General features: G+C 35.7%; 1 protein-coding gene across 1 annotated transcript in view; it reads right to left on the reverse strand.

The window, feature by feature from the left end:
- CCDC148 (coiled-coil domain containing 148) overlaps positions 1-20,697 on the reverse strand; it is a 240,843-nt gene that overhangs the window by 148,491 nt on the left and 71,655 nt on the right. Inside the window, exons 2-7 of the mRNA XM_012745265.2 lie at positions 17,697-17,818; positions 10,250-10,353; positions 5,694-5,776; positions 5,335-5,486; positions 4,111-4,206; positions 3,847-4,028 (exon numbers count right to left, since the gene is read on the reverse strand). Coding sequence (XP_012600719.1) covers positions 3,847-4,028; positions 4,111-4,206; positions 5,335-5,486; positions 5,694-5,776; positions 10,250-10,353; positions 17,697-17,818 — 739 coding nt within the window. The remainder of the gene's footprint in view (positions 1-3,846; positions 4,029-4,110; positions 4,207-5,334; positions 5,487-5,693; positions 5,777-10,249; positions 10,354-17,696; positions 17,819-20,697) is intronic.

The following is a 20,697-nucleotide window of genomic DNA, read 5'->3' on the forward strand; positions in this document are numbered from 1 at the left end:
GAGACCTAACCTTATTTTTCAGTCACCTATTATATAACGCTATCTAATAAATAATTTATTCTTTCCTCCACAGTTTTGAAATTGCTTTTTATAATAAATTCTATGTTTCTATTTTGTTCCACTGATCTGCTACATACTCCACAGTCATATGAAACTTTCTAATTCATTTTGATTTTAAAATATATATTTATATTTGGCTGTGCAGGTTCTATTCCCCCCACTCCTAGTTAATCATTTTTAAACTTTTGCTAATATTACAAGCTTACTCTTCCTAATAAATTGGAATAATTTTTAATAATTCTTCAATTGCAATTATATTAAATTGACAGATTAATTTCATGAGCCATGGATATTTTGAAGCCAAATCAACTATTGTGTCAAATTAGGGATGTTTTTAGTTGCAAACAATTAAAAACCCATGTCACACATGGCTTAAGAAAATAATGTTTACTAATATCCCTTAAAAATCCAGGAGTGAGGTGGGCTTCCCATGCACTTCAAACAGGGCTTCATCTCGGTTTCTCCATGACCGTCCGAGCTCTGCCCTCTCCTTGTGGGCTGTCTTTCTTCATTCTCAAGAGTGCTACCAGCAGCAACCTCAGACTTGTGCTTTCTTGGTAACATCCATGCAGAAAAAAAGGCATGACTCCAGGAGCATCTAACAAAAGTCCTGAGCTTTGCCCTAATTTGGGCCTTCCTGATCTAGTTACTATGGCCTGGGGAAATGAGGTTACACTGACTGGGCAAATGAGGTTATACTCCCAATCAGGGGCTACTTTTGGATTTAGAGGTGGACTCATTTCAAACCAAACCAGCAAGCTAGTCCAAAATAGAGAGAAAAATAAATGCTGGGACTGCCCATGAGGTCCACTGCCTTTGGCCAAATGAAAACTTTTTATAGTTGAAAAATGAATCCAGGTATTTCAACTTTCTTATGACATAGCGGTACACAGCTTTCTTATGACATAGCGGTACACAGCTGTATGCACACACACACATACAACTCCCACAGGTATGTACATACACGCACACAATCTGTGTGAATTTTCACAAGGCCTAATAGCTAGAACTAAAAGAGGAAATGGCCATATTAAAATAAATGTAGATACTGACAAATTACAAGTACAATTGATATTGTAATTTAACATGCAATTCATTATCCTAGTTAGAATAGTATAATTTTATGCCTTACTGCTCACCAGCCACAGATAACTAATACCCATCACTGCTATTTACTCAAAATATCCCTTTTACTCTTCCTTCTCAAAGAAACCACTCCTGAAGCCTCATTTAGTTTTTATCAATGCTTCATCATTCACTGCTAGCATATTTATAAAGTATTTTCTTCACTTGGTATTTGCATGTAATTTTTATTTGGTCAAGGTACATGTATATATGCTGCTTCCCCCAAATAGTCCAAGCCTTCTCTGAGGAAAGGCCATGTTAAACTGATCTGTTTGTTGAACCCTCTAACAAGGAGCTTAGCGGAGACCACTGTATATTAAGAATTATTCAATAAATATTCATCAAGTAAAACACATCAATTACAGAAAATGTACTGTGGATAATTATATGTGGCAAGTAGACTATTAAACTAGAATTTATGAACCTATATTCCTCCAAAGTATATTCCTACTGCTCCCATAACATGCCTTGCCAGTATCTCCCTCATTGTTTTCACCTTCAATTAAACTGAATTGAACAATTATTTATTTAGAAGATGCTGTGTCAGAATGTGCTAGGTGCTAAGGGTACAAATATCATATTCAATTTCTTTGTCCTCAAGGGGTTTACAGTCTGGTCATTTAATCTCCCTTCTTAAGATGCCGTCCCTACCCCGTTCTGCCTATTCTAACCCTACCCATTCTTCAAAGTCCATAGTGAATTTTACTCGCTCCATCAAGCCTTCCTAAGCTCTTTTATCTTCAATATTTCTTCCCTCTGCAGAAATCTTAGCATGTGAAGTATATTCATCTAGTTCTCTGCTTAACCATCAGTAATATCAATGTGGCTACAAGTCTCAGCTTTTTCTGAGCCACACAGGGTTGCAGGAAGAAAGAGCAGAAATTGAGCTCAGATTAAAATATGGAAGGAAAGTAGGCTGTGAAGGATAGGTCTTAGTGAAAGGAAGCCATTTCAGGCTGCCAAGGGAAACTCCTTCATATGTAGGAGCTGTTAACCTAGAAACGCCACAGTCTCAGCCAGCCTTCTCATGGGGACAAGGTGTCATCTGGGAGGAAAGGTTTCTTCACAGCCAGTAATCAGTCTGATTACAATGTCCCTCCCCAACCAAGCAAAAAAAAAAAAACCCTCTCTTCCTCTTGCTTAACAGTTCTAAAATCTCTTTAACAAGGTTGAGATGGGGAGTGGGGAGAGGATGTTCATTTTACAATTAAGAGACTTAAGCTAAGTGTATGGTCAAGTTAGTACTGCACTATAACTGAGTTTCAATCAAAGTGTAATTAATTAATCAATCAACAAGTGTAAATGATTTATTATTAATTTATTTCTCAGCTTTATTGCAATGTAGGAAGGAAAAAAAGAAAGGAAATACAGAAAAGGGGACTCTTAGGAGACCAAAAGCTGTGTGAAGGGGAGGAACACATGAACATCTCCACAGAGGTGTAAGAAAGAAACTAAGATTAGGAAAGACTGAGACTCCACCTGGGACTGGCTCCATTTACCTGCAAGTGTGCTGAGACAAGTAGAAGCTGTAACTGTTGCATGAGGGAGCTACCAAAGCAAAGAACTCTACTTAGTATGATTTAAGATTCTAGCCTTGGTATTTTATTTTATTTTTAGAAACAGGGTTTCACTATGTTGCCCAGGCTGGTCTCAAACTCAGGGCATTAAGCAATCCTCCCACCTCAAAGTAGCTGGGATTACAGGCACCTGCCACCATGCCAGACATTATTTATTTCTTAACAGTAGTAGTTTTATATAGGGGAGCTGCATGCACAGGATATTTGTAACAAATATAATAAATACAAATATTTATCATATTCACTTTTTTCCATTTCAAAGTTAAGAACCCTTTATTTTTAATTTAGTATAAATGTGTCCCTTAAATGGTTTTTCTTTCTTTTTAAATATATATTCTTTGGGGAAATTTTTGAGGTTAATATAGAATAAAAAGCTGTTTTCCTACAAAATGTCTCCAAGAAACTCCATATACCCAACACAACATGAGGCAGACCATTGATCTGATTCAAGGTGGTATATCTGGATTTGTCCTTTAAGTGAGTTTTAACATAGAAGACACTAGAGAAAATTACCACTGCAAAAACTGAATTTTAAATCACTGGACATTATATTCACCATACTGTAGAAGATGGTCATTCTCAGGAGAAAATTAGGAGTATATTTTCTAAAAACAAATTTTCACATACAAGAAAGTCTTTAAAAATTTAGAAAACATACTCTGTGTTCACCTTAGGATAAAATCACAGTTGATCACAAGTCATATAATTCCATGGACATGTTTTAGATTATATTCAATTATTAGTGCTGATTTGTAAATTTCCACTGCAGAACAGCTTCATATCTTGAAATGAAAATTTGTGGTTACTGAAAATTCATAATTGCATCGATTTCTTACCTGTGTAGCTCATTAAAAAGTATTTTCATCATATTTTAATCTTACAATAATCTTAAAAAACATTATGTCAAGAAAATTATTTTGGAAAAAGAACCCCTCTGCATTCAACAGTCAATCTAAACATTTATTAATTATATTCCAATCACATAGTAACTATTAAATAGTAAATTAGAAGTATAGTGACCCCAGAGAAAAATAAAAATTTAATGTCAAAAATCTATTGGATTCAATTAGTTTTATCTTATTACCTGTATATATCTTCTAACTGCAGATCAAACTCTTGAAGTTTCTTTTGATATTTCTCTGTAAAGTTACTGAACTCATTAAGAATTGAAGATTTCAAATCAGGATATGGACATTCTAAAGTTTCTAATTCCTTAGGCAGTTCACTAACCAGGTTAATTTTCTCTTCTGAAGAATGGTCTAGAATCTGGAAAAAATTATAGGATTAGTTTATTTAACATAAATGACAACTTGATAAATAATTAAATTACTAACAGCCTTACACTTACTTTCATACTCCTGTCTGAAAGATCATTTTCTATTTTCTGTTGCTCCAGGTTAAGTTTTTCAAAGACAGTTTTCAATTGTTTCTTCACAGACTCAACCTATAGGACATTTGGAACAAGTCGCATGCAAATTATTGCAATTCATTCAGTATTTATATTTAACGACATGGAGTTATTCTCAAAAGCCAATAAGTGATGGAAAAATCAGATGAGGGAAAGTCCCTGTGACGAGGTCTGGAAGGCAGTTAAAGAGATGCCAGCCAGGCAGTGCTCATCAGACAAATGAGCCTCAGTGAGGCCTCCAGACACATAAGTGGAAAATGGGCTCAGAACATAGAGTGTGGTCATAGCTACTCTGCACCCACATATGGATTCTATTTGTAGTAATGCAGAGAACTTACCAGATTGTCTCTGTTTCAATCACCCCTTCCTTACCTTGCATCTTTGCCTCTAATTTCCAACTGGGCATTGATTTATAATTTTTTATTGCTATTTATGAAAGCAACATAACAACATTGGAGAATAACTGAAAAATAGAGAAGTAAAAAAACACCTAAATTTTTATTACACCTAGTGTGACAATACTCAAGGACCTCCTACTCCATGAAGGAGAAGTAGTCAAAAACAACCTAATAAAAACAAAATAAGCAAGTATCAGAAGGAAGTAGGTGATGTAAAAACAGGTGGTGTGATAGGGAGTGACTGTGGCTTCTCGGGCCTCTGACAGGAGAGGACATTTAAGCCAAGCCAAGACCTAAATGACAGAAAGTGCCAATCATAGGCCACAGGAACCAGCCAGTGCAAGGAGCCTGGAGTGTGGAAGGAAGTGAAAGAAGGACTGCATGGGTGGGAGCAAGCTTTTGTGGGAAAGAGGGCATGTCAAGTAGGTGAAATGATTGAAGAAGCAGGAATGGGGAGGGATGGGAGGAGCACACACGCACCAGTGGAGTCCCTAGGGCCTGCACTAGGGGTAGGATCCCAGAATGCACTGGGAGGAGGGCAAGATTGAAAACAGGGACACCAGTTATGAGGCCACTATAAAGTTCCTGGCGAGAAATGAAGGTGCTTAAACAGATTCAGGCACGACTTCAAAATATTGAGCAGACAGAATTTGCTGAGACCTTCTATTTAAATACACAAGATACCCGTTTGTTTCTTATCTCAAACTGTTTTAGTTGGGACAAAGATGGAATATTACATTTTTGAAAATAAAGGCAATATACTAACCTCTTCCAATACTTTCACAGAGTTAGACTCATTATGTGGGTGTGAATGCTGTAAAGTGTGATGCTGTCTGTACTTTAGATCTGCTCTCAACTGCTGAATAGGATTTATCACATTTTTAAGATATGTGCACCATTGCTCTGATAATTCTTGTTCTATGGTAAAACAAAATTGAATCAAGGAAAACACATTATTATTTTAAGTTTCTCCAAGAACAGGTCATTAGGATACAGATTTAATTTTGGATTCGTTTAGATAAAACCAAATGGCAGTTATTATTAAAAGAAAATGAAGTGAGTGGTGCGTTATCATTCTTCAAAACAAAACTTCATTTTAAACATAGGATCAAAAAAAAAACTCACCAAAATTCATAAGGTCACAAAGGCATTCATTTCCAATGTTCTCTTCATTGAGAAAGGATTTTATTTCAGATTCCATTTTATATCTGAAATAGATATGGTCTCAATCAATTTTTTATAATCATAAACATATATGCATAGGTTTAAAAAATAACTGGTAGTAGAAATATTCAGCCTACTGTGGTTTTATCATCTGTTCATTTACAGAGATCATAGATTTCTAACATGGGTTGGATACTTGCTAGATCCTGAGAGAGAAAGAAGCTAACACTCAGGCACAAGTAACTGCCTGAGCAAAGGCCAGCACGGCAGGTCCTGGAGCCACTGCGTGTGGAGACAGTCCAGGGCATTGGGAAGCCACTGAAGGACACTAAGCTGACCTCAACTTCTCAGATGTCTATTTCAGAAAGATTCCCAAGGCAGCACAACAGAGAAAGAACTGGAAGACTCTTTCAGACATCGCTCTAGGCAAAGAATTTATGAAGAAGACCCCCCAAAGCAATCACAGCAGCAACAAAAATAAATAAATGGGACCTGATCAAATTAAAAAGCTTCTGCACAGCCAAGGAAACTATCATTAGAGTGAATAGACAGCCTACAGAATGGGAGAAATATTTGCTTTCTACATATTCAGTAAGCAGCTGATAACAAGAATCTATATAGAACTCAAAACAATCAACAAGAAAAAAATCAAACAATCCCATCAAAAAAATGGGCAAAGGACATGAATAGAAACTTTTCAAAAGAGGACAATAGTGGCAGCAAACATTTTTTAAAATGCTCGACATCTCTAATCATTAGGGAAATGCAAATCAAAACCACAGTTAGATGATCACCTAACTCCAGTGAGAATGGCTTTTATCAAAAAGTCCCAAAACAACAAATGCTGGTGAAGATGTGGAGAGATAGGAACACTCTTATACTGCTGGTGGGACTGCAAATTAGTACAACCACTGTGGAAAATAATTTGGAGATATCTTAAAAATCTAAAAATAGAAATACCATTTGATCCAGCAATAGCACTACTAGGCATCTACCCAAAAGAACAAAAGACATTCTATAACAAAGACATCTTCACTCGAATGTTTATGGCAGCACAATTCACTATTGCAAGGATGTGGAAACAACCCAAGTGCCCGTCAATCCATGAGTGGATTAATAAAATATGGTATATGTATGGAATACTACTCAATTATAAAAAACAATGGTGATCTAGCACCTCTTATATTATCCTGGATAGAGGTTGAGCCCATCCTCCAAAGTGAGGTATCACAAGAATGGAACAATAAGCACCGCATGTACTCACCATCAAATTGGCACTAACTGATCAATACTAATATTGCTCACACACGGGCTGGGTGCAGTAGCTCACACCTGTAATGCTAGCACTCTGGGAGGCCAAGATGGGTGGATTGCTCAAGGTCAGGAGTTCAAAACCAGCCTGAGCAAGAGCGAGACCCCGTCTCTACTAAAAATAGAAAGAAATTAATTGAACAACTAATATATATAGAAAAAATTAGCCGGGCATGGTGGCGTATGCCTGTAGTCCCAGCTACTCGGGAGGCTGAGGCAGCAGGATTGCTTGAGCCCAGGAGTTGGAAGTTGCTGTGAGCTAGGCTGACAGCCATACTATCCTGAACGCACCCAGTCATTTGAAAAGAGTTTTAATTTAAATTATAATACAATATAAAACTTGTATGAAATAAGAAAATAGTAGCAATTACAATACTCTAATACAATGATTACTTTCATTTTTGCAGATAAAATTTCTATCCCTCATCTACATACATGAGCTCGGCTCCCTCATATTTTTAGCACCCCAAAAGCCATAATAGAGCATACAAACTGCAGGAAGATGGAAGCTATGGACAATGTTGATGTTCTGAGGAGGCTAATTTTCCACCTAGAAGTTTGGCACCATGCAGGAGGGACAAGAGCCTGTGCCAAAGTGGACACTAGAGGGCTCAAAAACATCCTTCACCAGACTGGTTTATCTGCAGGTGGTTGCACTGAGTTGATTAATAAAGGGTTCTTTATGGTACCAGAATGAAACAAGGAGTAGTAAGTGCCTCTGGAAAGAGTATCAGAGAGTCCTAAAGGGGTGTAGTTACACATTTGGAAATTTTTGTCTAGTTTTCTTAGTACAGATATCAAAGAATTAAAGTTTGGAAAAATGTTTTTTTTGTTGTTTTGTTATTGTATGTTTTTTGGTTTTGGGGAGGTCTGATTTTTTTTTTTTTTTTTTTTTTTTTTTTTTTTGCTAGCAAGGCTAGACCAATGAGAGCTCAGATAATGGGAATGGAACACTATGGAAAAAAGGAAAAGCTGCTCAACTCCATGGTCACGGAGCACAGCAGTTAGGTGCAAGTGCTCCAGCCCCAGTTCACGCAGACTAGCTTACTTGTCTTCTGCACATAATTTTTATCCTCTGAGACTCAAGATTCTCATATATAAAATTGGGAGAGCAATGAGGCCTACTTTTAGGGTCACTGTAAGTATCAAAGGAGACACAGCATGTAAAGGACTCAACGTACTACCTGGTGCATACCAAACAACCCAACAACAGTTAGCTGTCATTGCAGGCCCTCGTCTTCTGCCTGCCTGAGATTCTCAAATGTAGTCTCTTATGGTGAAGCACGAGAATCTTTTACTTATTAAAAGGGGGTATCAATTTTTAAAGATTCACAAACACTGATAGAGCTTAAATTATTTCTGACTTGCTGGTGGCCCTTAATTCTCCACAAATGTAACTAAACTTCTAATTCACCTCCTATTGACATTAGTTTTTAATCTCACTGAACACATATTGAAATCAGCCTGTATTCTAGAATAACACAGAAATTATCTTGGAATTCTATTTGTCCAATTTTCAGCCCTTACAAGTTTCAAGACATTAAGGTTATTACTACTTAAAGGTTCCTCATGTCCATTGTCTTGTTGTCATTCCAGATCAGCCAAAAGAATTATTTTCCATAATCATGTGTACAAGACTCCTCCACCTAGCTTAAGGACAACTTAACATACACATTAAGAAGGAATTGGAACACCCAAGATAAAAAAACATTTTCCAGTGTCTTCTTTTACATTTGAGCTTGTCTCAATGAACACCATAATTAAACTTCCTGCCAGGCACGGTGGCTCATGCCTATAATGCTAGCACTTTGGGAGGCTGAGGTGCGAATTCCTTGAGGCCAGGAGTTTGAGACCAGCCTCAGCAAGAGCAGCAAGACATTGTCTCTACAAAAAATACAAAAATTAGCTGGGCGTGGTGGCACATGTCTGTAATCCCAGCTACTCAGGTGGCTGAGGCAGGAGAATTGCTTGAGCCCAGGAGTTTGAGGTTGCAGTGAGCTATGATCATTGCACTGCACTCTAGCCAGGGCCACAGAGTAAGACTCTATCACAAAAACACAAACAAACAAAAAACAGAAAAATACTTCCTAAGGGCTTTCCTTTTTATCATGTTTCAAGTTATGCAAATTTTCAAAAACATTTCCCAATGGGCTCAAACATTCTCTCAACAAAAGGTGACTTTCTGAAGGGATAAGATAGTATTTATAGCAGAAGTACGGTAATGAAGTCTGTATAATTTTGATTTTCTATGTTTTAAGTTTTATAATAATGTAAAAACATTTCCAATTTTATTTCACATGTAGGAATCACTTGCCAGAATAAGAAACTCCTATTCACATGAAAAACACCTAAGTCAAAACTACAGTTAATGGTATTTGGAAACTTGACTCAGAATAAGAGCACAGAAATTACCTGTTTTGTTATAAAATAAATGCTTAAAATATACATTTTAAAAAGCATACATACTTTATAAATATCACCATCATTATAACATGTATATACGCCTTAAATGGAAAAGAAACACATCTGCCTTCTTTTTTTTTTTTTGCCTTGTCCTTTGAAAAGAAATTTGCTTCATGACCTAATGACCTCCCAAATAAAAAAAATAAAAAAAAAAAAATTTGCTTTTCAAAGATACAATTAAGATCAGTATAGAATCATTATTTCATTCTAGTTCATCTTTAAGTGACTGCTGGAAATAACAAAATTCAAAAATCAAAATTAATTAAGTTAGTCATGATGTAAGTACATCTAGAAACCACGGAACAATCTGAACTCCTTAGTTCATTTGGTCATCCATGTGTGAAAAGCATTTCCATGTCTCCTTTTATGTATCCTACGATGTTAAAATGCATATGATGGAGATGTTTGCCCTTGAGGAGTTTACCACTTTATAGGGAAGAAAAATATGTAACCAAAATATTATACTCCAATGTAAGTAAATACAAGCATGAGAGTGGGAGTGCAGAAGAGTAAGTGATTGGCAGATATAGAAGATTATATTTTTTTCTATGGAAAGCAAAAGCCATATTAATATATTCACTGGATTCCAGATTGAGCTGAGGAAATGAAATAATTTTAATTTGGCTTGCATTTAAATCATAACTTTAAGTTTTGATTATAATGGTTTCATTATCATAGAATGTTATAGGGCATCTGTCTAGTAATTCCTACATGTTCTTATTGAGGTTTCCCCCAGTTCGTACCTGACTTCGTTTAGCCTCTGGTGTTCCTGCCACCACACTTGCTTGTGTTGTTTTATTAGTGTTTGTTCTTTAGATATCTTTGAAGTCTGCACTGCTTTTCTGATCTAGATTCAGAGGAACACAAGAAGAGTAACATCAAAGTTTTTAAAATGTTTTCTAAAACAAATACGTTTAATCTGCATTTTCTAAGTTCAATACTTACTCCTTCTCAATCCTTAATAGTGCGTCTTCTAACACAAAATCTAACTAAAATAAATACTATGTTAAAAAGCAGGGAGGGGCAAGAGAAAATGATTTGGAATACTAACTAATTTAAGAAATATTTTTAAAGTATTTATGAAAAGAAAGGTGAAGTCATTTTATTTTCCATACATACAATAAATGATATCTTAATTCACACAGCCGCAGAAATTTTTTTCCAGAGTTTTCCATATATTTCTCCCCCTTTGCATATATCTTTCCTGCAAGGCATAAAGGGCATCTTTATTTCTAGTTTACAGATAGGGACACTGAATGTAAGAGACTTGGACAAGATCATAAAACTCATAAACAACAGAGTCACAAAGAACCTTGGTGTTTGGATTGGTTTTTACCTCTTCCCTCAGCATAAGATGGGAAAGATTCACAGGATAAATTGTTGGAGGCCTCGCTTTAGTTTCAGCTTCAACACTTACTAAAAATATGACTTTGAACATACAATTTTAATCTTTCAACTCTATGACTTTGCAAATAAATTTTTTTAAGATTTAAGCAAATATTTATTTGAAAGTACTTAAAGAAATAGTAAAAAAAAATCATGTAGAGTTGAAACCCAAATTTTCGACTAAATTTAATTTTCCTCCAATTTTATGACTTTTTAATAATGTAGTACATAATTAGTGCTTTTGGGTGTTGACAAGCTGTATCAGGCCTGAGTCTGTGTGTTTCAGATCCATCCCTGGCTGTTCCCCTGATCTGCTCCATATCCCAGAGCAGCCTATGTTTCCCAGGTGCCCCTATCAGCTGGCTTCAGCCAAAGGGAAACACTGGGATGGGAGACTGAAGGCAGGAAGGAAAGAGGAAGCCCAAGGATTACCTCCACCCGCCTTCTCTACCCTCATAGCATCTCCAGGAGCATCTGCACCCTGTCCATCACGCCAACTCTTCTCTGCACAGTTAATTCCATTGTGGTTGCAGCTACGCTGGGCAACCTCACCCACGGGATGTGACACAGCCTTGCTGCCCTCTGTCCCTCTGGCAGTGATTCTTGTGATTGTTAATCTGTGTGTTGCCTCACCGTCCTCTCTTTGCCTTCTCAGCTCTATTAAGAGCATAACCATGTCCCCACTTTAAAGACCCTTCTACTCTAAACCCTCCAGCAATGTCAGTTTCCTGGTTAAACTCTGACTTACATTCATGTGTACTCTGAACTTGGGTATTCCATACTAACACTTTTAAACTACAAAAGTATATATCAGAAACTTGATGAAATACATATATTTCATCATTTCTCTGCTATCAGTGTCTAGTACCCTGAAAGCTTAAAAGATCAATACTGAAGACGTAAAAACTTCAGAAGACAAACTCTAAAAAGGAACCTTTATAATGCGTGCTATTTCTAGCTGTCATTCGCTGATTACTTTAACCTTGAGTTTGTCTTTCTGCTGTTCTGGTTACTGATTCAAAATTAGAGGTATAAGAAAACAAATTAACCCAAAGATTACTTTAAAAAAATACAAAGTCAAATCTTTTCCTCAGGAAGTTCTTCAGGAAGTTTTTCCCCATCTCAGGAGGTCTTAAGACTGCTAACAATTATGCCATTGAGGAGGTAAGTACGTTTTAAAAAGTATAAGACACTGCAGGAAAACATTCAAATCTCTATTTTACTTACTGAAAAAAATTAAAAGTACGTAGCATTTCTATGCTATAACACTCTAGTGTTTGCTTTAAGAATGACTAAAACTCATTCCAACTGTTTACCATTCACAGTCCCTAACGTTTGTTGCAACATATACAACTTTTAAAATTAGATTTCTTTGACGTATTTGGTCCACATTGTACAAAAATATTAAAATACATTGGTAGAAGATGGGGACACATTTTTATACCTTGAAAAAAAAAATCAATGCTGTTGCCTTTGGGCCTAGGGAAAGGCCAATTAAGTAGACTATAAAAGACAAAATAAAGCTACTATTTTTCACTAGACACTTCCAATATTTGCAGAACATACTGATTTTTTGTAAATTCACTCATTGATTCTATTTCTATCCTCAGGCCAAAAATGAAGAAAAATAAAGTCTGAAAAAGAACAAAAAGATTTAATGTTGTATCTTTATCAATAGAGAGATTTCTAGGTGATTCAAATTCATTTTACTGGGCAATAAGCCATATAAAATCAATATTTAAGGTAGATGATGACTTATACAGAATGCTGATGATTTAAAAATCCTTTGGAAAAATGACAAAAATAATGAGCTCATGAAAGAATCAGAAACTAGAGGTTTTCTGTGTGTGATTTATTGTGACAGTCCAAGATAATAAAATTCTAAATAGGCACCTTGAAATCCTACAAAAGCCTTTTGGGCCAGAGGATCCATCTTTAAATACTCAATAACTAGTGGACAATTTAAGTGGTGGTTACACATGTGTACTCATTTGTCAAAATTCACTGGAACATACATATAAAATGTATGCATTTTGTTGTATGAGTTATACCTCAATAAAGAACTTTTAGCATAAATAAAAAGAAAAAAACAACTACCCCAAGATGCAATTTCTCATCGATCAAATTAGCAAAAACTCAGATGTTTAACAAAAAACTCTGTGAGTCTATGTTCTGCCTTACATTGCTAGTAGGATACTATATGATACACACACACACACACACATTCCCTGGAAAGGAATTTAGAGATGTATCACAAGATTTCACATGGATTTACCCTGTGACCTAGTAATCTCATATATAGAAATCCATTTGAAAACTACATTGGCAAAAGTACAAAAAGATATATGCACCAAGCTATTCACTGCGGCACTATTTGTAATAGAAAAAGACTGGAGCACAAAAATTCCATCAATAAGTGTTCTTGGCAAAATAAATCGAATCTGAATCTGATCAAGTCTCTAGATAAACTACCAATTTACTGGACATCAGAAACAGAAAAACACGTTAAATGACACCACCAGGATGCAATCAGCATAATTCCGACTGTAAGAAACTCTCATATGAAGGACAAACCATGCAATTTCTTCCAAAAATAAATTACAAAATACAAGAGGATGAAGGAGGAAATCGAAAAAATAAAAATCACTTGTAATATATGGATCATACCCAGATGCTAATTTGAATAAACTTTAAGAAAAAATTTTTGAGACAATCAGAGAAATTTAACACTAACTGTGTATGTTAAATTATTAAGGAATTATCATTTTTAGACATGGTAATTGTGGGGCTTTTTAAAAAGCACTAATATTTTAGAGATACATGCTGAAATATTTATGGGTAAAATATTACGATGTCTTAGATTTGTTAAAAACAATCTGGCACAGAGGGAGGTTTGTAGATGAGAGTATAGAGGAACAATGGCCAAAAGTTAATCACTGTTGATGCTAGATGATGTTACATGGAGATTCATTATACCACTCAATCTAATTTTGCATATGTTTACAATTTTCTATAGCATAAAGTTTTTTAAAAAAGAATTAGATGGATACTTGAGTTGTACAAGAAGTATGTAAACAAAGACTTCAAAATAAAAATAATTGTAAAGATCTTTTTTATACGTAGTAAGTTAAGAATGAACAGTTAGATACAATGTACCAAAATTGATCTCACTTTTCAGCTGAAATCTACTATTTAGCTTTTGGCTCAATCTCATCTTTTGAAAGACTAAATCACTGAATGTCCACTTCAGTGTCTTATCTGGCACCCTAGAAATCGTACATGATCAATGACACAATGATTATATAGATGACCATTATATCTCACCAGTATAACAATATCAGTAATACAAATCAGGAAAGTAGCTAAGTACTCTAGAAGTAACTTGAAGCAATAATCTCCTTATGTGCTTTAAATGTTAACATTCTATCCTTTAATTTAAATATGTTTATATTTAATATTACCAGAGCAAAGTGCTCTAATAATTAACGATGATTATTAAAACTGTTAATTTCATGTTTAAAAAAGGAGCTCATTTAAATAGTACAATAAACAGACAATTAATACAAGTGTTAAGAGACAATGTGTTAGCAATATAACATTAAGAAGAATAATATATTCTCTTTGAGCCAATAAATATTTTATAAAAAATTAAATAATAATATAAAAAAGAATAATAGATGATATTACAATCATAATTCTAGTTAGTGTGGACCATTTGGTAGATTAGCATTTATAACATTAGAAAAATGAACTTTAAGAGTTATATTTAATTTCCAGTTATTTAATTCCATTTAAGCCATGAGTCTTTCAAGAAAAAGTCCTATTTGGCAATTGTTCATATCTTATAAGAATAAATTAAAAGCAAAATGTCAACTTGCTGCCTCTAAATTAAATGAGAAGGGAAGACTGCAAAAATCATGTACAGCAACATTCTCAACACACCTTCTTTAATCCATATATAATAAAAGATAAAAACTGTATGAAGAAAGAAGAAAGTGTTACAAAATGATGAGGTACCCAGGACACATTTTGTTCTCACTAACTGAAATTCAAAACAACAGACATTACAAAAATGCTTTAAAAGGGCAATTCCTTATCATCACGAATCTGTGGAGACTAAAAATGGAAGCACAAGCTTGTCAAAATGATTGCTACAGCCTGTGAACCATTTTCATTAGTTAAAGACAAGAAATTTTTTGAGATTTGCAAAACTGTGAATCCTAGTACAAAGTGATTTCTAGAAAATATGTAACTAAAAAGCGTCTTCCTGAATTATATTCTGCTATGAACAAAAAGGTTATGTTATTTAAAAAGCCACTTGAAAGTGTGCATATGTTTAACCTCACAAATGTATAATACAGCAACTAGAGAAGCAATCTTGCAGATGACGATGCTGAGAAATTATTGTTCCTGTACTTAATCTCCAACTTTAAAAACCACAATAATAATTAAAATAGTTGGTGCTTCTGGATAGATGGATGCATGGATGGTTGGATGGATGGATGGATAGATGGATAATATTAGGAATATAAATGTATATATATGAGTATATATGTACATATTCCAATACTGATGAGGGTGTGGAGAATATGTTTGTGGTGGTATCTTTATTAAACAATGTCTTGGGAAAGGAGTTTGGGAATTTTTCCTATGGGGGTAGGTAGGAATTTTAAGACATGAAAAGTCTCTATGCATGAAGATGTTTACAGTAGTGTAATCACCAATATCACAAAATTGAATACAACTCAAATATCTAAAAACTGGGGTGTGATAATACATGCATGTTTTTCTATTTGGCATTACTTGTCACTCTTGCTTTTGCTTCGTTTTTTATTTCTTTTTAAAATGACATAATTGTGCATATTTATGGGGTACAATTTGATGTTTTGATACGTATATATACAATGATCAAATAAGGGTATTTAGCATGATCATCACCTCAGGTATTCATCATTTCTTTGTGGTGAAAACATCCAAAGGCCGCTTTTTTAGCTATTTTGTAACAGACAATACCTTAATCATCATTCTACTATGCAGTGTGCAATGGAACACCAGAACTGACTCCTCCTTTCTAATTGTAACTCTGTATCTTATTGGCCTTGAGATCCCAATTCTAATATCCTTTCCTCAGAAAAACCTTCCCTATCCTCCCAATCAGGATCACACTTACTGTTATAGACCAGACAGCATGTTTTTATTGCAGTTTACATGATATAATTCCACTTCCAAGCTTATTTGATAAACACTGACTCCTCTCACCCCTACCCCAGGAAAAAGTACACTCCACAAGGGTATGGGATATATTTTGCTCACCACTGTATCTTCAAGGCAAATAGTAGGCACATAATAAATATTCATTGACTAGAGTAATTATAAATATCATATACAAATTAAATACTATAAAGACTATGTGGCAAAATGTTAAGGTGAAAAGCATATAGAATTTCATATCTATGTTTGAAAATAAAATACATATTATATGTTTATGTTTACGTATACGTATGTGTGCATACATGTGGTATGTATACAATAGGTCAGAATAGAAGTCAGAGACTGGAAGAGTTTGGTTAGGGTAATAATGACATAAGTGACTTTTGCCACAAAATTTCTTCAAATGTTCTCATAACATTAACTTATTTTAGGCCAGGCGCGGTGGCTCATGCCTGCAATCCTAGCACTCTGGTAGGCCAAGGCAGGAGGATCGTTTGAGCTCAGCGGTTCGAGACCAGCTTGAGCAAGAGCAAGAGCCCATCTCTACTAAAAATAGAAAGAAATTATCTGGCTAACTAAAAATATATAGAAAAAATTAGCCAGGCATGGTGGTGCATGCCTGTAGTCCCAGCTATTTGAGAGGCTGAGGCAGGATTGCTTGAGCCTAGGAGTTTGAGGTTGCTGTGAACTAGGCTGACACCACGGCACTCTAGCCCAGGTAATGTAGTGAGACTCAGTCTCAAAAAAAAACCAAAAAACTTATTTTAAAATTATATGAACCCAACAAACAATACACTAGTTTTTAAGTAGTTGCATTAGTTTGAGGAGGTATATACAGTTCACGGATATATGGTAACTGTAGAATAGAGAGTATCAAATGTGCTGTGAAATCCTAAAAGTTGCCATTTATAAAAAAATTAATAAGAAGCTATGCAAAACTAATATAACATGAAAATCTTAAAAACATATGAAAACTTGTAAATTACTTAATATGTTGCTTCACCAAACCAGTTTTTTAATGCAGCCAAGTAATGAAAATGCTGTTTTTAATGAACTCTATTATTTGCACAAGAGAGAAATATACTGCATGAGTAATTCTAAATTATCCTTGGTCCTAAAATACTATGCACAGTAAACCTCTTCCAAATCTAGTCCAGGTTCACCTTTTCTTGGTTTAGGACATATATTTGAGCAATAAAAGGCAATCCTAGAAAAGAGAACAACTGAGAACATATTTGTATAGTGTCTGAGAAGGAGCCTTAAATCAGAAAATAATCCATGACTGGTACTTGCTAGCACTATTTATTTTTCAGATTAAGTTGAAAATTGTTTAAAACTAATGAAATAACTATCTCTCCAAAGCTAAAGCTGAATTCAGAGCTCATAGAGTTGTCATGAACATTAAATGAGTAATGCATATAAACTATTTAACAGTGCCTAAGAGCATTCAATAAATGTTAGCTGCTGCTCACTATTAATAGTTGAGAGAGTCTAAAAACTATTTAGAATGTCATTTATTTTTGCATTTGCAATGTAAATACTTCCTAGGAATTCAATTTTCCAAAAATAGAAAAAACACACATAACTTCTAACCTTTAGCTCTGTACATGCAGAAGCTAATTTTTGTGCTTCAGTTAATGCACGCAAGTGTTGGTAGTCTACTGGTTTATACTTGGTGCTTCTCATCCCAGTTTTCGTACAGAACACCAGATGATCTGTAGTTCATAAAAACAGAAAAATGACAAAGAAATAGTATCGTGTTATTGGAAGTCAAAATGTAGTTAGGGCAACATGTTAAATTCAGGTCTCATTTTTAAATGTTTTTAAGTAAATGCAAGAAATAATATAACATTCATAATATATTTGAACCTCTGTTTCTAGAAATTCTTAGAATATAGTAACTATATTTCTTATATAAAGACATTACTTCTAAAAAGGCATAGAGGGAATATTTTCACTTAAGTCCATACTATATTGAAGATTTCAGAAAATTTTAATGCCAACACACAAAGTATGACCACTGTTAAGTCATTTTTTTTTTAATTTAAAATGTGTTAGGCATCAACTGTGCTTGGTAACTGGTAATTGCCCACCAGCTTTAGCAATCTAGGGATAAACTCCAATGTGTAACTTCTACAGGGTCTCTGGTCAAAAATAGGCTGGTTTCTACTCATATCCACATCCTATCCATTAAGATTCTTCTTCCAAAATGCACACCCAATCTGTCCACTTCACTACCTCTGCACTGGTCAAGCCACCATCACCTCTTGCCTGGATGACAGCAGTAGTTCGTTCTACTTTGTAACCCTATAATCTACTCTCCACACAGCAGTCCAGGTAACCTCTTAAAGACTCTAGTCCGACCTTGCTTGAATCCCTTCAGTGGTTTCCCATTACCCCCTTTTTTTTTAAGACAGAGTCTTGCTTTGTTGCCCAGGCTAGAGTGAGTGCCATGGTGTCAGCCTAGCTCACAGCAACTTCAAACTCCTGGGCTCAGGCAATCCTTCTGCCTCAGCCTCCCGAGTAGCTGGGACTACAGGCATGCGCCACCATGCCCGGCTAATTTTTTCTATGTATATTAGTTGGCCAATTAATTTCTTTCTATTTTTAGTAGAGACGGGGTCTCGCTCTTGCTCAGGAGCTGGTTTCAAACTCCTGACCTCGAGCAATCCGCCCACCTCAGCCTCCCAGAGTGCTAGGAATACAGGCATGAGCCACTGCGCCAGGCCTCCCATTACCCTTTAAAATAGTATTCAAATTCCTTGAAGGCCTGCATGACCTTACCCTTCCTCATTTCTCTACCCTCGGCTCATTTACACATTCCAACCCTGTGACCTCCTCAGAGATACCTAACCAGACCTCTCCATCTAAGTAAGAGAGGACTTTTATTTCTCTCTCATCCTATTCTTTTCTTTTCCATGATAATTTTCATCAGTCTTCACATATGCATGTTTACTGATTTGATGTCTGACTCCTTCAATAGACATGTGGACCATGTTAATCTTATTTCTGTATCCCCAGGGTCTGCACAGCATGGTAGGTGCTCAACAAATACTATTTGAGGAAATGAATGAAAGTGGCTGGTGGTAGCTGGATTTCTTCCAGCTACTCAGAAGACCCGCAATAACAATCCGTAAATCCATTCTATAGCCTCCCTCTCCCTATCATAATCTTTCAATTTCTTTTAATGTGCTTTAATAGTATAGCCTACAGACAGGAGTGGCAAATGTAAATACCCTCAGGGCCTATCCGTTAGTTAAATGAGAGAAGGGGCACAGGGCAAGACCATAGGAAACAGCAGAAAATATGGAACACTGGCCGGGCGCTGTGGCTCATGCCTGTAATCCTAGCTCTTGGGAGGCCGAGGCGGGCGGATTGCTCAAGGTCAGGAGTTCAAAACCAGCCTGAGCAAGAGCAAGACCCCGTCTCTACTATAAATAGCAAGAAATTAATTGGCCAACTGATATATATATAAAAAATTAGCCGGGCATGGTGGCACATGCCTGTAGTCCCAGCTACTCGGGAGGCTGAGGCAGGAGGATCGCTTGAGCCCAGGAGTTTGAGGTTGCTGTGAGCTAGGCTGACGCCACGGCACTCACTCTAGCCTGGACAACAAAGTGAGACTCTGTCTCTAAAAAAAAAAAAAAGAAAATATGGAACACTGAAGAGCATTCCATGCCCAAGGATAATCAAATGCACCTTTTTTCTTTTTATAACACACCTTTTTTCTTTTTACACCTCTAACTGATTTGCTTTAGTATTCAGGCTGGTTTCGAACTCCTGAACTCAAGCAATCTGCCCTCCTCGGCCTCCCAGAGTGCTAGGATTACAGGCGTGAGCCACCACGCTGGGCCAAAATGGGGTTTTGCAGATTCTCTTTTGGCTATCTTGGTCTAAAACTGTTTAATTTCTTCCTCCTGGTTTTCAAAAGAAATCATGCAACCCACACAATATTTCTTACCATCTCTATGTGGTTCAAATTTTTATTACGAATATAAGAAATCTTTCACTAGAATACATTCTGGAATATAATCTGTCTTCATGAATTTGAAACTTAGTTTGGTTCCAACTATACAGAAGGCCAAATGGAAACAATTCTTGACCTATATACTTTAATCTTTATAGGTAAATCATAAATAATGACTACTTACCTTTCAAGAATGGTGAGGGCCTCTGAAGAAGTTACTAAGCTGAGATATCATAAAACTGATTTAATTGTAATTTTTGTATATCAGACAATTGAATAGACATTCAGATTTAGAATCTGAAATGTTCACAAATAATTTACTTAGTTCAGCTTTTCATTTTAATATTTGAGGAGACTGAGGCTCAGAAAAATGAACAAAATCATCTAGTTAGTAGCAAAAGAACTTCAGTTTCAAAATCTCATATTATAATACAAAATATATAATACATATGATAATCAAAAAACCTGAAATGGGCCGGGCGCGGTGGCTCATGCCTGTAATCCTAGCACTCTGGGAGGCCGAGGCGGGCGGATTGCTCGAGGTCAGGAGTTCGAAACCAGCCTGAGCAAGAGCGAGACCCCGCCTCTACTATAAATAGAAAGAAATTAATTGGCCAACTAATATAT

This window comes from Microcebus murinus, chromosome 8 (genome assembly GCF_040939455.1).
Source record: "Microcebus murinus isolate Inina chromosome 8, M.murinus_Inina_mat1.0, whole genome shotgun sequence".
Classification (NCBI taxonomy): Eukaryota; Metazoa; Chordata; class Mammalia; order Primates; family Cheirogaleidae; genus Microcebus; species Microcebus murinus.